At 40.7% G+C, this 15711-nt stretch overlaps 1 protein-coding gene across 1 annotated transcript in view; it reads right to left on the reverse strand.

Moving 5' to 3' along the window:
• Positions 1–15711, reverse strand: part of LOC124797862 (rho guanine nucleotide exchange factor 18) — a 605682-nt gene that overhangs the window by 218351 nt on the left and 371620 nt on the right. Inside the window, exons 12-13 of the mRNA XM_047260933.1 lie at positions 6872–6945; positions 1495–1610 (exon numbers count right to left, since the gene is read on the reverse strand). Of these exons, the coding sequence (XP_047116889.1) occupies positions 1495–1610; positions 6872–6945 (190 nt within the window). The remainder of the gene's footprint in view (positions 1–1494; positions 1611–6871; positions 6946–15711) is intronic.

Here is a 15711-nt window from a genome sequence, read left to right on the forward strand (position 1 = left end):
ATTTCCCACTCCACGTTAACCAAATTGAAACACTCTGGCCTGTTTGTAATCAGAAGATCTAAGATGTTACGCTCAAAGCTAATTCTCTGACTAACTGCTCAAACTGATTTTCTGATTACGCATTTGGAATATCACTGCACAAATCCCTGTACATAACACCCACTCTAATTACCTGCATCTCCCAATTCATAGCTGGTTATCTGTAATCACCACTTAATACTATAACTGTGACAAAACAATTTTTGTGTGACCTTCTACAAGTTTTCCCTGAAATTCTTCCACCACAGGCAACTAGCTTATTCTTATAATACGCATTCCAATCAAACTTTAAAATTTCACTGCTATTCACTTTTGTTTCAGCCATCTTTCTGTTCTGCGTCTTATATTGGACATAATTACTGTCTATAAGCAAGATTGTTTGGGGATATTTCCATGAAAAGCATTAACTAATGCTATAAAACATCCTAGCAGTATTCTAAACATTTCCAAATCCAAACTGAAGAACTTCCTCATCACTCACTCATTCTATTCTGTTGAAGAGATCCTGGACAAAAATTAAGCATTTCTTTTGTTAAATTGTTGATCATATTAGTTTTTACTCAGCACCTCGTCATCTGCATGTGATTCATGTAAATTTTATTTGATCTATTATTAACATTTCTGACATTAATTTCATGTACTGCTCATTCCATGACCTTGGAGATGTCCTCCTTTCAATTTGGTCCTATGGAAGCAGAGGTGTAAAAAACAAATGCCATCCAGTGTGATGAATGGGACTGATATTATAACCCAGAATGTAATCTCTTGGTCTGCTTGTGTGTGTGTGTGTGTGTGTGTGTGTGTGTGTGTGTGTAAACCTGACAGGTCGATGCCACACACACTCAGTTTCCTGTGTAGAGAGCATGCCTGATCTGTTGGGGTGACTGAAAAAGAGGAGGGGGGGAGGGAGGGGGGAGTGAGTGTTCCTACATTATTGAGCTAGTATAAGTACACCCACCCACGGCCACCATCACTGTGGCTGGTGTGTTTAATGTCTGTGAGGGAGTGTACTTAATCTTGAAAAAGAGAAGCAAGTCGAAAAATAGTAATGTCTCTGTAACACTAAGTGTTTCTTTGTACCACACAGCCATCATCTATAGATGTATAGTTATCTTTGCTCTTTTTGTTTTATTGTTAATATCATGGAATTTTCATCGCTGCATTTCATCTGATTCTGTATGTCATTTCCAACAGTCATCAATGCAACTTTTTACAAGTGCTACTCTATTCTGGTATGGTCCTTGGAAACTATATTTGTTTGTCACTTTCTTTCAGTGTGCTCCATGATATTCTCATTACAAAGCCATTCTCTAGTAAAATAATCTAAATATGCAATGGTACTCTAATCTTCAACAGATCATTGTATTAACACCTAATGCATAAACCAACTAGAAGCTATGAACTGGCTCATACGTATTACAGGTACAGTGATCAAGGAAGAAATCCACCACTTACCTACTACTGGAAGAACTGTGATGATTTTGGCTCTGTGTGGAACTTGAGCCCCTCTTATTTCCTGACAGCTTCGATGTTGACATAACTGCAGGAAATGCGGTGCCCTTTCCTGAATTCTGAAATATAAAATAATATTCTTGTAATTTAGTTAACTGCTTCAATAACAATTTTAAAGCATCAACAAAAAACCAAGTTAAAAAATGAAGCTCATTTAGCTTCATTGGGAGGTCACATAACATCAATCACCATCCTGAACTAGTGCACATTCATTTAATCATGTGCAAAACATGTTTGGATTTTGAGCTGCTTGTAAGTGTGAGAATTAAACAAACGATACATAAACCAGAGTTACTTCAGTTTAGTAGAAATATCGTGGACAGAGATCTGAAAATTTACAAATGAATACAGCACATCATAACATAATAATGCAAAATACAGCTCATAGTTACTTCGATATTACCTGAATTACAAAGAATGAGACAATGTAAAACAAGAAATATAAAACAAGTGGAAAGACAGTACTTGCAAAGAGACAATCTTGTCATATATGTGCAGGCTTTGTCTAGTAGCATCAGGTTAAAAAAAGGGAGAAAGGAAAAAACTAAATGAAAAAGTGGGCAATGACCATCCACCTCCTAGCGTCAGGATTTTTTCTATTGATACAATGAAGCCAGATATTTCAGCTGCCGAGAATTCTTCCGGGTTGTATGGTGGTGGTCCATGGAACTCTTCTATCCCTGAGATTTTGTCCAAAGCTATGTTGGACATCTCTGAAGATGGTCCAACGTAGCTTTGGATGAAACATCATGGATAGAAGAGTTCCATGGACCACAGCCATACAACTCAGAAGAATTCTCGGCAATTTTTCCATTCCCTCTGATAATGAGAGCGCAATGGAAAGGGTAAATACAGAATTTACTATTTTCAATTATTGTTACTGATTCTTCAGTGTAATGCTATAGGTGAAACACTCTTATTTTCCTCTTCATCATGAAGAGAGAAATATTCATCTCCTAAAACTGCAGTATTAGTGATCAGCAAATGCTGTAACAGGTGCAAGACACTCATCTCCCTAAGTGAGAGTTGCCAAATTTTGTAGCTTCTTAAGGAAACCACAAAGGTTTGGAAACAGTAGTACACTACATGTAACACTATAAAAAAGCTTAGTAATATGCAGTGGTTCCATAAAAATACACTATTTTTGTATTACATCAATGATATGCCATGCCAGGTTTAGTCAAATAACATCCTTTATGCAAATGACTCAATAGCGATAATCTGCTGTAAAACTGATGAAGGCTTAATCCATTGCACTGAACAGACAGTTGGGGAAGTGGAGGCAAGGGTCAAAAATAATAATTTGAAATTAAGCTTTGCAAAAACAGAAACTGTTCATTACACCACAAAACAATCAGTACAATGTACAAGTGAAAAATGCTATATGGACAAAAAATTGGATACTGCAAACTGTCAAATTCCTTCGTGTGTTAGTAAATAAAAATATGTTATGGAGTTATCATGTAGACGGAACAGACTTGTGTGTGTCAAGGATGTGTTACGAACTATCACAGACTTAGCTCTAAAAAAACTGTATAGTGTATATATTTTGTTTCAGCAGTGAAGAATAGGAAACAGAGATCTTAGGAAACTCAGCTCACTCTCTTCCTCCATGAGATCCACGGTGCTGTAGACATCAGCACTCAATTTGGTGTCATGTCCCTAACTTCGGAATGGCACCTGGCACAGTCCTGTATTGCTGTTTAGTGAAAAAAATATGAGCTTAGCAAGTGTTGGTACAGATTTGTGATTGGAGTCAGGACTTTCTTGCAGAGAGAACTCATTATGTCGCTCTTAATGGAACAAAACTGAAAGATCAACAGGTGTAATGGTGATTTCGGGAGTAGCCCAAGGAAGTGTGATAGGATCACAATATCTAGGAGTGGCCGTCCAGAGCAGCCTTAAGAGGAATGACCGCATAAAACAAATGGTAGGTATTAAGTAAATGCTGGAGTGAAATTCATAGGCAGAATTTTAGGAAAGGTAACTCACCCATGTACGAAGTGGCTTACAAAACACTTGTTAGCCAATTCTTGAGTATTGCTCAAGATGCTGGGAGCCTTACCTGGTATGACTAGTAGAAGTGACATACGTCTCACGAAATGACCCCAACAAGAAAATTCGAGAAATTATAGATAATATAGGGGTTTACCAACAATCATTCTTCCCACGTGCCATTGATGAATGGAACAAAGAAGGGGGTTCAGAAAGTGGTACCAGAAGTAGCATCTGTCATACACCATTAGGTGACTTGCGGAGTATTGATGATAATGCTGACATGGACATTGCAAATAATTAATATTTTTTAACTGAAACTTTAACTAAATTCAAGTCTATATTGTGAGAAGGAGCGTTAAACCCCATCTTTAAAGTTCTTAGCCTTCATTTTATTTCTCTCCCTCTTAATCTTTCTTCTCATTCTGTCTTGAACACATCTGAACTGAAGCAGGCTCTGCAATTACCGATGTACCACCTTTCATTTCCTACTCACCTTGACACCTACTACTTCATCTTTCTCTCTCTTCATCCTCGGCACATTTGAGTTCCTCTCATCCTGGGATCTGGGTGACCTGACCGGTGGTTACAACTTTCTCTAACATATCCCTCTATCATGCTCTTTAAGTTAGAATAGTTCTTATACGTGCGTATTGGCAGTATCAAATATTTTGCCCCCTTAAGTAAGTACACACCCGTAATTATGTCTCAATTTATTGTGTTTTTAACTGAATTATCTTTTTGGGTCAACAAAGTTAAAATGATGTAGTGAATATAAAAGTTAAAATGCTCATATTACACACAACAATTATTCGTAAAATCTAGACCGCCACATTACCTGAAGATAATGTTCACAAAAAATGCACCCATGCCAGACAGAGTAACTCAACATACAAGGTCTGTTAAAAAAGTGCCAGAACATTCGTAATTTTGCACCAATGGTGTGTTGAAGCAAAATGCAGCTGTGTCTAATGTGTAATTGCCAAATATTTCACTGTTGTATGTCTGTTAGTTATTGTTTAGCACTGGTTTGAGTAGAGATTTTTTGTCACACAGTTTGCGAATTTCAAAATGGCAGAGTTAGAGGAACAACACTTCTGCATTAAATTTTGTGTGAAACTCAAGAAAACCTTTACACAGACACATCAAATAATGCAGAAAGCCTACAGTGATGAGTGCTATGAATGGTTCACATGGTTTGAAAATGGCCAGATGGTAGTTAAAGATGACCCTCATTCGGCATTTACCAACGACACTCATATGAGGAACACCATCAAAATTGTGTGTGCGAATTGAAGACTGTTAGAGAGATTGCTGAAGAATGTTGGATCATGTTATGAAATCCAGACAAGAATCTTTGAATGCATTGTGTTATTGCAAAGCTTGTCCCACAGTTCATGAGTCAAGACCAGAAAGACCTTCACTTCACAATCTGTGAAGAGCTTTTGTATCACATTTTGTATCACACAAATGAAAATGAGATGTTCCTTTAAGAATCTTAACTGGTGATGAGGCATGGGTATATGGTTGTGATGTTGAGACCAATTTTCAATCTTCACAATGGGTAGGGGAAGATTCTCCAGGACAAAAAAAAGCTCATCAGGTCAGGCCAAATGTCAAGTTTTCTTTGACTATGGAGGACTAGTTCATCATGAATTCATGCCACAGGTAAAAACTATTAATTGATGGTGCTACCAGAATGTGTTAAGATGACGGCGAGAAAATGTGAGAACTAAATGACCTGAAATGTGGCGAGACAATTCATGGTTCTTGCATCACGATAATGCACCCATACAATCATCCTTGTTGCTGCTTGACTACTGCACAAAAAACCAAATCACTGTGCTGCCTCATCCTCTGTATTCTCAAGACCTGGCGCATGTGGACTTTTTTTATTTCCAAAGTTGAAAACTCGATTGAAAGGAGAAAGTTTTGCAACAATAGACAAGATAAAAGAAAATACGTTGGCGGCACTTTGCTCGATCGACGAAAAGGCATACCAAGACTGCTTTCAGAAGTGGAAATGGTGTTGGAAACAGTGTCAATTGTGTTGGAGAATATTTTCAGTGAGAACATGTACAACAGCTAAAAGGTAAGTTTAGAAAAATTTTGTGGGCAAAGATCTGAAATTTTCTAAACAGACCTCACATTCACAGATACGTTTCCCATCATGTCTTGAACCCCAAAAGTGCCCCACTTGTGACACGATACCTTCCGGGACTGGATCAGACTCTGAATGTGGCTCTCCAGCAGGGTTACGACTTCCTCAAATCCTGCCCTGAAATGAAATCCATCCTTCATGAAATCCTCCCCACTCCACCAAGAGTGTCTTTCTGCCGTCCACCTAACCTTCGTAACCTATTGGTTCATTCCTATGAAATCCCCAAACCACCTTCCCTACTCTTTGGATCCTACCCTTGTAACCGCCCCTGGTGTAAAACCTGTCCCATGCACCCTCCCACCACCACCTACTCCAGTCCTGTAACCCAGAAGCTGTACACGATCAAAGGCAGAGCCACGTGTGAAAGCACCCACGTGATTTACCAACTGACCTGCCTCCACTGTGAAGTTTTCTATGTGGGAATGACCAGCAACAAACTGTCCATTCGCATGAATGGACACAGGCAGACAGTGTTTGTTGGTAATGAGGATCACCCTGTGGCTAAACGTGCCTTGTTGCACAACCAGCACATCTTGGCACAGTGTTACACCGTCCGGGTTACCTGGATACTTCCCACTAACACCAACCTATCAGAACTCCGGAGATGGGAACTTGCCCTTCAATGTATCCTCTCTTCCCATTACCCACCAGACCTCAACCTCCGCTAATTTCAAGTTGCCGCCGCTCATACCTCACCTGTCATTCAACAACATCTTTGCCTCTGTACTTCTGCCTCGACTGACATCTCTGCCGAAACTCTTTGCCTTTACATATATCTGCTTGTGTGTGTGTGTGTGTGTGTGTGTGTGTGTGTGTGTGTGTGTGTCGCGCGCGCGCGCGCGTGTGCGAGTGTATACCTGTTCTTTTTTCCCCCTAAGGTAAGTCTTTCCACTCCTGGGATTGGAATGACTCCTTACCCTCTCCCTTAAAACCCACATCCTTTCGTCTTTCCCTCTCCTTCCCTCTTTCCTGATGAAGCAACCGTGGGTTGTGAAAGCTTGAATTTTGTGTGAGTGTTTGTGTTTGTTAGTGTCTCTATCAACATACCATCGCTTTCATTTGGTAAGTTACATAATCTTTGGTTTTTGATCAACTCTCAAGTAGCTGTCATTATTTGGTGGTCACATTAAATCTAAGGTAGCACAAATAAAGCAGTTACTTTACCTTAGAAATCTTTGGTTTGCTACAGTCTTGAATCTGATCTTTACACGAATTCTGGTGGACAGTAGTCATGCAATCTGTAACATTAAAAAACTTTTTTAAATGGGTTGTTATCTTTAATAACTACAAATAAATAAATTGCAGAGCTGCTACCAGCACACTAAGTGAAAGTATGATTACTTACTGAGAAAATGATACCGAGGTTAGCTAACAGTTTTAGGGACCAGAAAGATCTGTCAAGTCTGAATATCACTTATGTGGTGCACACTTCTCTTCTCCATTTGTACAGTTTAAACAAGAACATTCAGCAAACATCTGATACCAGTTGCAAGTAATCAGAATTAACTGACTGCCTGACAACTATAACTTCTATTGAAAAACCTCATACATAAGTAATGATCCAAGCATATCATCTATATCTTCTCACTTTTATGATGATCCTGACAACTATCTCTCTCAAGAGGAAAGAAAGATTTTTACCATTCTTTACATAGGATATTAAAAAAAAAAAAAAACCCACCGCATTGACCAAACATCCCAAGACAAAACTCAACAGGCAGTAAGTCAACAAGTAGCCACTACAGCTTCAACGGTTTTGCACTTTCAGATGGTGTCAAATGGTTTTGCAGGTTTCCACGACAGAACAATGAAGTGTGTCTACATTACGAATGTCTGCTGCATAAGTCAATTTCTTTTTGGCAGCTAAACATATACTAATCCAATGTCAAGGTGCAAGCTGTGGAACTGGTCCTCCATCTATCCTTTTATCAACACACACACAACTGTGCAAACACGACCTTCCCCTTATTTGTAGCAGTAAGTCCTGTAGCAAGTCTATAAGAATGTTTTTAATAAAGTCCTTGCCGACAGCAGCTGTAAGACATGCTGGAAAAACATTTCCAGTTTACCCATTAATCATAAACTGCTTCTTGTACCTAACATAGATTTTAGTCTATCCACAAATGCTGGTTGTGAAAATAGTAATTAATTTATGAAAATGACTGAGAATACAAACAATGGATTAGCAGTCAGGGCAATAAACCTTTCACAAAAGTTCTTCTGTGGTTACATGATTAAGTTGAATGTGATGTAGATATATGAACTGTCCATGAAATATCTTTCATGTGATAGAGTGAGCAACTTGTTCCTGGTAGTTATACACACAAATGTTGGTTACCTTGATCCACCGATTTTAGTGCTATGGTTCTTGTCTTAGCAATGTGAAAATAAATAGTGAATCAATCACATTCCCATTACCGTTTACATAGCAATTTACAGACGACCTCCTAGGGATATAGACATATTCATTAATCAAGTAGAAACAATGCTTAACATTCTTTTTACTGAAAGAGACACTGTAGTTGTCTGTGGGGATTTCAACATAATCATATGAGTGAAAGTAGGCTAAAAAATCACTTCCTAAATCTATTATGTAGTTTCAATCTGTTCCCACACACAAACGAACCCACAAGAATAACATATAATACAAAGTCTTATAGATAATATATCTTCAAATGTACAATCCATAGAAGTAGAAGTAACAAATATTGATTTGGGGTTATCAGACCATAATGCTCTTGTCCTCAAAATTCCTTCAATGCCAAAAAAAGTGCACTTCACGTATAAAAGAAAATTTTCCATTGAGAACTGTATAGAATTTACAAATATCCTAACTAGTGAATCCTGGGCAGAAGTGCTGTCCCTAACAAATATGAATGATGCATAAAACACTTTTTCCTTCAATTTTCATAGGATATTTCGTAATTTGTTTTCTAAAGAAGCTGTCAAAAATCACATCGCATCAAAATACAAAGCCAAGTTCTTGGATCACAGCTGGCATCAGAACTCTAAAGAGACTAAATACAAAACTGAAGGCATCGACAGAGCCACAGTTCATAAAATATGTTAAGAATTGCAAGAGGGTGTATCGAAAAGTAATTGACAACTTAATAAGAAAGTTTGGTAACAAATCAAAAGCCATATGGGGTATTGTGAAGACTGAAACAGGAAAGAGATGTGAAGACTAGGATATCATTCTCAACAACACAGAAAACATCAATATTAAAAAACAAGATTTGCCAAATTACATCAAGAATTATTTCATAAATGCATCAACTTCATTAAGCTTGAAATTTACAAACCACGAAAAACCTGTATTTTCAAAAGCTGCTTGTAGCATGCGGATAGATCCAACAGATGAACATGAGGTTCAAAGTAATAAAAAGCTTGAAACCTAAAATGCCAGCAGGAGTAGATGAGGTGCACGTTTATATCACAACAATGACAGCTGCACAAATCTCAAGGCCCTTGGCATACATAGCCAACTTATCACTTAGTGAAGTAGTGTTTCTGGAAAGGATGAAAATGTCAAAAGTGAAGCCATTATTCAAAAAGGACAACAAGCATAACGTAGAAAACTATCGGCCAATATCCCTCCTGCCAGCATTTTCTAAAATAATAGAAAAATTGATAAAGCACAGAATCAACAAATATCTAAATGACCGTAAGTTACTAAATAGAAATCAGCATGGCTTCCAGGCAAGTAAAAGTACAGAAACAGCACTAATGTGCTACACTGAACAAATAATCAAAAATCCAGAAAAAGACAACAGTATAGTTGGAATAAATTTAGATCTCTATAAAGCATTTGACACTGTCAATCATGGCATTCTATTAGAAAAACTGGAAGCATTAGGTATTCGTGGGACAGGATAAAAGGGGTTTGAATCATACCTACAAAACAGAACACAGATAGTAGGACTGAGGTCAGATTACTCCAACCACAAAATAAATTTAATATCAGATGAACCAAAGAAAATGCTGTAAACAACTACTGATCACGCAATAAAGGATGTCCACACTTGGTTCAATGCAAATCGGTTGACATTAAATGCAAATAAAACAAATTATATGCAGTCTGGGAAAATATGTTAAAATGTAAATCTTGATTGTTGTTGGGTGACAAGGCCACAGACAGTGTGGCAACAACAAAATTGCTGGGGATACATGTAGATGAAAATCATAATTTTAATGATCATGTAATAAAACTTGTGCAGAAATTTAACTCAGCCTGTTTTGCTCTTAGAATTATTGCAAATGTCTGTACCGCATAGGGTGCCAGGATGGCATATTTTGGCTATTTTCAGTCTCTTGCAACATACAGAGTAATATTTTGGGATCCACCACTTGCTGTCTAAAACAAATCTTTCTGTTACAGAAGACGGCTATCCAAATAATAACACAGAGACACAATGCAAACCCTTATTCAACAAGCTTAAAGTACTAAAAGTACCTCCGTTAAAGATGATGAGACTTACCAAGCAAAAGCGCTGGCAGGTCGATAGACACACAAACAAACACAAACATACACACAAAATTCAAACTTTCGCAACAAACAGTTGCTTCATCAGGAAAGAGGGAAGGAGAGGGAAAGACGAAAGGATGTGGGTTTTAAGGGAGAGGGTAAGGAGTCATTCCAATCCCGGGAGCGGAAAGACTTACCTTAGGGGGAAAAAAGGACAGGTATACACTCGCGCACACACACACACACACACACATATCCATTAGCACATACACAGACACAAGCAGACATTTGTAAAGGCCCTTACAAATTGTTTGTCTATCAACCTGCCAGCGTTTTCGTTTGGTAAGTCACATCCATGTGGTAAAAACATATCTAAAAACAAAGATGATGTGACTTAGCGCTGGCAGGTCGATAGACACACAAACAAACACAAACATACACACATAATTCAAGCTTTCGCAAACCACGGTTGCTTCATCAGGAAAGATGGGAGGAGAGGGAAAGACGAAAGGATGTGGGTTTTAAGGGAGAGAGTAAGGAGTCATTCCAATCCCGGGAGCGGAAAGAACTACCTTAGGGGGAAAAAAGGACAGGTATACACTCGCACACACACCCATATCCAACCACACATACACAGACACAAGCAGACATTTGTACAGGCAAAGAGTTTCGGCAGAGATGTCAGTTGAGGCAGAAGTACAGTGGCAAAGATGTTGTTGAAAGACAGGTGAGGTATGAGTGGCGGCAACTTGAAATTAGTGGAGGTTGAGGCCTGGCAGATAACGAGAAGAGAGGATATACTGAAGGACAAGTTCCCGTCTCCGGAGTCATGACAGGTCAGTGTTAGTGGGAAGTATCCAGGTAACCCGGACGGTGTAACACTGTGCCAACATGTGCTGACCGTGCACCAAGGCATGTTTAGCCACAGGGTGATCCTCATTACCAACAAACACTGTCTGCCTGTGTCCATTCATGCGAATGGACAGTTTGTTGCTGGTCATTCCCACATAGAAAGCTTCACAGTGTAGGAAGGTCAGTTGGTAAATCACGTGGGTGCTTTCACACGTGGCTCTGCCTTTGATCGTGTACACCTTCCGGGTTACAGGACTGGAGTAGGTGGTGGTGGGAGGGTGCATGGGACAGGTTTTACACCGGGGGCGTTTACAAGGGTAGGAGCCAGAGGGTAGGGAAGGTGGTTTGGGGATTTCATAGGGATGAACTAAGAGGTTACGAATGTTAGGTGGACGGCAGAAAGACACTCTTGGTGGAGTGGGGAGGATTTCATGAAGGGTGGATCTCATTTCAGGGCAGGATTTGAGGAAGTCGTATCCCTGCTGGAGAGCCACATTCAGAGTCTGATCCAGTCCCGGAAAGTATCGTGTCACAAGTGGGGCACTCTTGTGGTTCTTCTGTGGGAGGTTCTGGGCTTGAGGGGATGAGGAAGTGGCTCTGGTTATTTGCTTCTGTACCAGGTCGGGAGGGTAGTTGCGGGATGCGAAAGCTGTTTTCAGATTGTTGGTGTAATGGTTCAGGGATTCCGGACTGGAGCAGATTCGTTTGCCACGAAGACCTAGGCTGTAGGGAAGGGACCGTTTGATGTGGAATGGGTGGCAGCTGTCATAATGGAGGTACTGTTGCTTGTTGGTAGGTTTGATGTGGACGGACGTGTGAAGCTGGCCATTGGACAGATGGAGGTAAATGTCAAGGAAAGTGGCATGGGATTTGGAGTAGGACCAGGTGAATCTGATGGAACCAAAGGAGTTGAGGTTGGAGAGGAAATTCTGAAGTTCTTCTTCACTGTGAGTCCAGATCATGAAGATGTCATCAATAAATCTGTACCAAACTTTGGGTTGGCAGGCCTGGGTAACCAAGAAGGCTTCCTCTAAGCGACCCATAAATAGGTTGGCATACGAGGGGGCCATCCTGGTACCCATGGCTGTTCCCTTTAATTGTTGGTATGTCTGGCCTTCAAAAGTGAAGAAGTTGTGGGTCAGGATGAAGCTGGCTAAGGTAATGAGGAAAGAGGTTTTAGGTGGGGTGGCAGGTGATCGGCACGGAAGGAAGTGCTCCATCGCAGCGAGGCCCTGGACGTGCGGAATATTTGTGTATAAGGAAGTGGCAACAATGGTTACAAGGATGGTTTCCAGGGGTAACAGTTTGGGTAAGGATTCCAGGCGTTCGAGAAAGTGGTTGGTGTCTTTGATGAAGGATGGGAGACTGCATGTAATGGGTTGAAGGTGTTTATCTACGTAGGCAGAGACACGTTCTGTGGGGGCTTGGTAACCAGCTACAATGGGGTGGCCGGGGTGATTGGGTTTGTGAATTTTAGGAAGAAGGTAGAAGGTAGGGGTGCGGGGTGTCGGTGGGGTCAGGAGGTTGATGGAGTCAGGTGAAATGTTTTGTAGGGGGCCTAAGGTTCTAAGGATTCCTTGAAGCTCCGCCTGGACATCAGGAATGGGATTACCTTGGCAAACTTTGTATGTGGTGTTGTCTGAAAGCTGACGCAGTCCCTCAGCCACATACTCCCGACTATCAAGTACCACGTTCGTGGAACCCTCGTCCGCCGGAAGAATGACAATGGATCGGTCAGCCTTCAGATCACGGATAGCCTGGGCTTCAGCAGTGGTGATGTTGGGAGTACGATTAAGGTTTTTTGAGAAGGATTGAGAGGCAAGGCATTTCCTTTCACGCTGATCACCTGCCACCCTACCTAAAACCCTTTCCTCATTACCTTAGCCAGCTTCATCCTGACCCACAACTTCTTCACTTTTGAAGGCCAGACATACTAACAATTAAAGGGAACAGCCATGGACACCTGGATGGCCCCCTCGTATGCCAACCTATTCATGGGTCGCCTAGAGGAAGCCTTCTTGGTTACCCAGGCCAGCCAACCCAAAGTTTGGTACAGATTTATTGATGACATCTTCATGATCTGGACTCACAGTGAAGAAGAACTCCAGAATTTCCTCTCCAACCTCAACTCCTTTGGTTCCATCAGATTCACCTGGTCCTACTCCAAATCCCATGCCACTTTCCTTGACGTTGACCTCCATCTGTCCAATGGCCAGCTTCACACGCCCGTCCACATCAAACCCACCAACAAGCAACAGTACCTCCATTATGACAGCTGCCACCCATTCCACATCAAACGGTCCCTTCCCTACAGCCTAGGTCTTCATGGCAAACGAATCTGCTCCAGTCCGGAATCCCTGAACCATTACACCAACAACCTGACAACAGCTTCTGCATCCCGTAACTACCCTCCCGACCTGGTACAGAAGCAAATAACCAGAGCCACTTCCTCATCCCCTCAAGCCCAGGACCTCCCACAGAAGAACCACAAAAGTGCCCCACTTGTGACAGGACGCTTTCCGGCACTGGACCAGACTCTGAATGTGGCTCTCCAGCAGGGATACGACTTCCTCAAATCCTGCTCTGAAATGAGATCCATCCTTCATGAAATCCTCCCCACTCCACCAAGAGTGGCTTTCCGCCGTCCACCTAATCCTCGTAACCCGTTAGTTCATCCCAATGAAATCCCCAAACCACCTTCCCTACCCTCCGGCTCCTATCCTTGTAACCGCCCCCGGTGTAAAACCTGTCCCATGCACCCTCCCACCACCACCTACTCCAGTCCTGTAACCCGGAAGGTGTACACGATCAAAGGCAGAGCCACATGTGAAAGCACCCGCGTGATTTACCAACTGACCTGCCTACACTGTGATGCATTCTATGTGGGAATGACCAGCAACAAACTGTCCATTCGCATGTAAGGACACAGGCAGACAGTGTTTGTTGGTAATGAGGCTCACCCTGTGGCTAAACATGCCTTGGTGCACGGCCAGCACATGTTGGCACAGTGTTACACCATCCTGGTTATCTGGATACTTCCCACCAACACCAACCTATCCGAACTCCGGAGATGGGAACTTGCTCTTCAATAAATCCTCTCTTCCCGTTACCCACCAGGCCTCAATCTCCACTAATTTCAAGTTGCCGCCACTCATACCTCACCTGTCATTCAACAACATCTTTGCCACTGTACTTCCGCCTCGACTGACATCTCTACCCAAACTGTTTGCCTTTACATATGTCTGCTTGTGTCTGTATATGTGTGGATGGATATGTGTATGTGTGTGTGCGAATGTATACCTGTCCTTTTTTTCCCTCTAAGGTAAGTCTTTCCACTCCCGGGATTGGAATGACTCCTTACCCTCTCCCTTAAAACCCACATCCTTTCGTCTTTCCCTCTCCTTCCCTTTTTCCTGATGAGGCAACAGTTTGTTGCGAAAGCTTGCGAAGGAGAGGGGAAGACGAAAGGAAGTGGGTTTTAAGGGAGAGGGTAAGGAGTCATTCCAATCCCGGGAGCGGAAAGACTTACCTTAGGGGGAAAAAAGGACAGGTATACACTCGCACACAAGCACATATCCATCCACACATACAGACACAAGCAGATATATATATATATATATATATACACACACACACACACACAAATGTTTTTGATATGTTAGGGCCCACCTTGCATATTTTCAGACAAATGCTGACTTGCATAACTTCAATACTTGAAACAGCACAGCCCTCCATACTCAACGAACAAAAAGAACACACACACAAGGGCATATGAGTCATATTGGTGCAAAATTCTACAACATCCTGCCAGCCAGCATCAGAAAGTAAGAAGATGAAAACAGATTTAAGGTAGAATTTAAAGAATTTCTATCTGAACAATGTTTTTACTCAGTAAATGACTATTTAGGCCAATAAATATTTCTGATAATGTTTATACTGCAGCAAAACTGAAAACACTGTATTTCATCCCCTAAAGTTTCTGTTAATTTTGTATATCTGATGGACAGTTGCTGAGTGTGGTAAAATCTTCACTGAATTACTGTAATGAATATAAGGGCTTCCTGTTTAGGGAAGACAAAAGTAAAGCTTTACGGCAAACAGACTATGCAGTTACAATACTGTTAGTATACATGTATAAAAAGTTGTATTACTGTGTCTTGTATGACCAAGTATTATTCTTTGTTCATTTTTTGTACAATTTTGTATGTATTATTCTTTTTACTATTTAATGTAAAAATTTATATGTTCCTTTTGCCCAAATTGTTTCCCATAAATTTACCTGTACTTTTGGACAACATCCATACAATATTTATTGTCTACGGATGGATAAAGTAAATGGTCAATTTCAGAATCTTACCCACCTCTTCATATAGTGACTATCCTTTCACAGTTAAATGGAGCTGTAATGAGGTAGCACTAGTACTACACATGTGAAACATTCTCCACAGCAACACATCACTATCAAGGATACTCCAAGTGGATGGGTAAGTTGACTTTAATCAATACATCAGTATCACTCAATTATTTAACACAATTAATTGTAATCACTGATTACAAATTTCAATGGGTGAATTTTACCTTGAAATGTGTTGAGGATAAACTTTCATTGACAACTCAAAAATGAAGAATTTGTGGACATCTCGTATCATGGACTTTTCCCATTATTTTGGAGTGAAGAATGGAGCAA

This window comes from Schistocerca piceifrons, chromosome 5 (genome assembly GCF_021461385.2).
Source record: "Schistocerca piceifrons isolate TAMUIC-IGC-003096 chromosome 5, iqSchPice1.1, whole genome shotgun sequence".
Lineage (NCBI taxonomy): Eukaryota > Metazoa > Arthropoda > Insecta > Orthoptera > Acrididae > Schistocerca > Schistocerca piceifrons.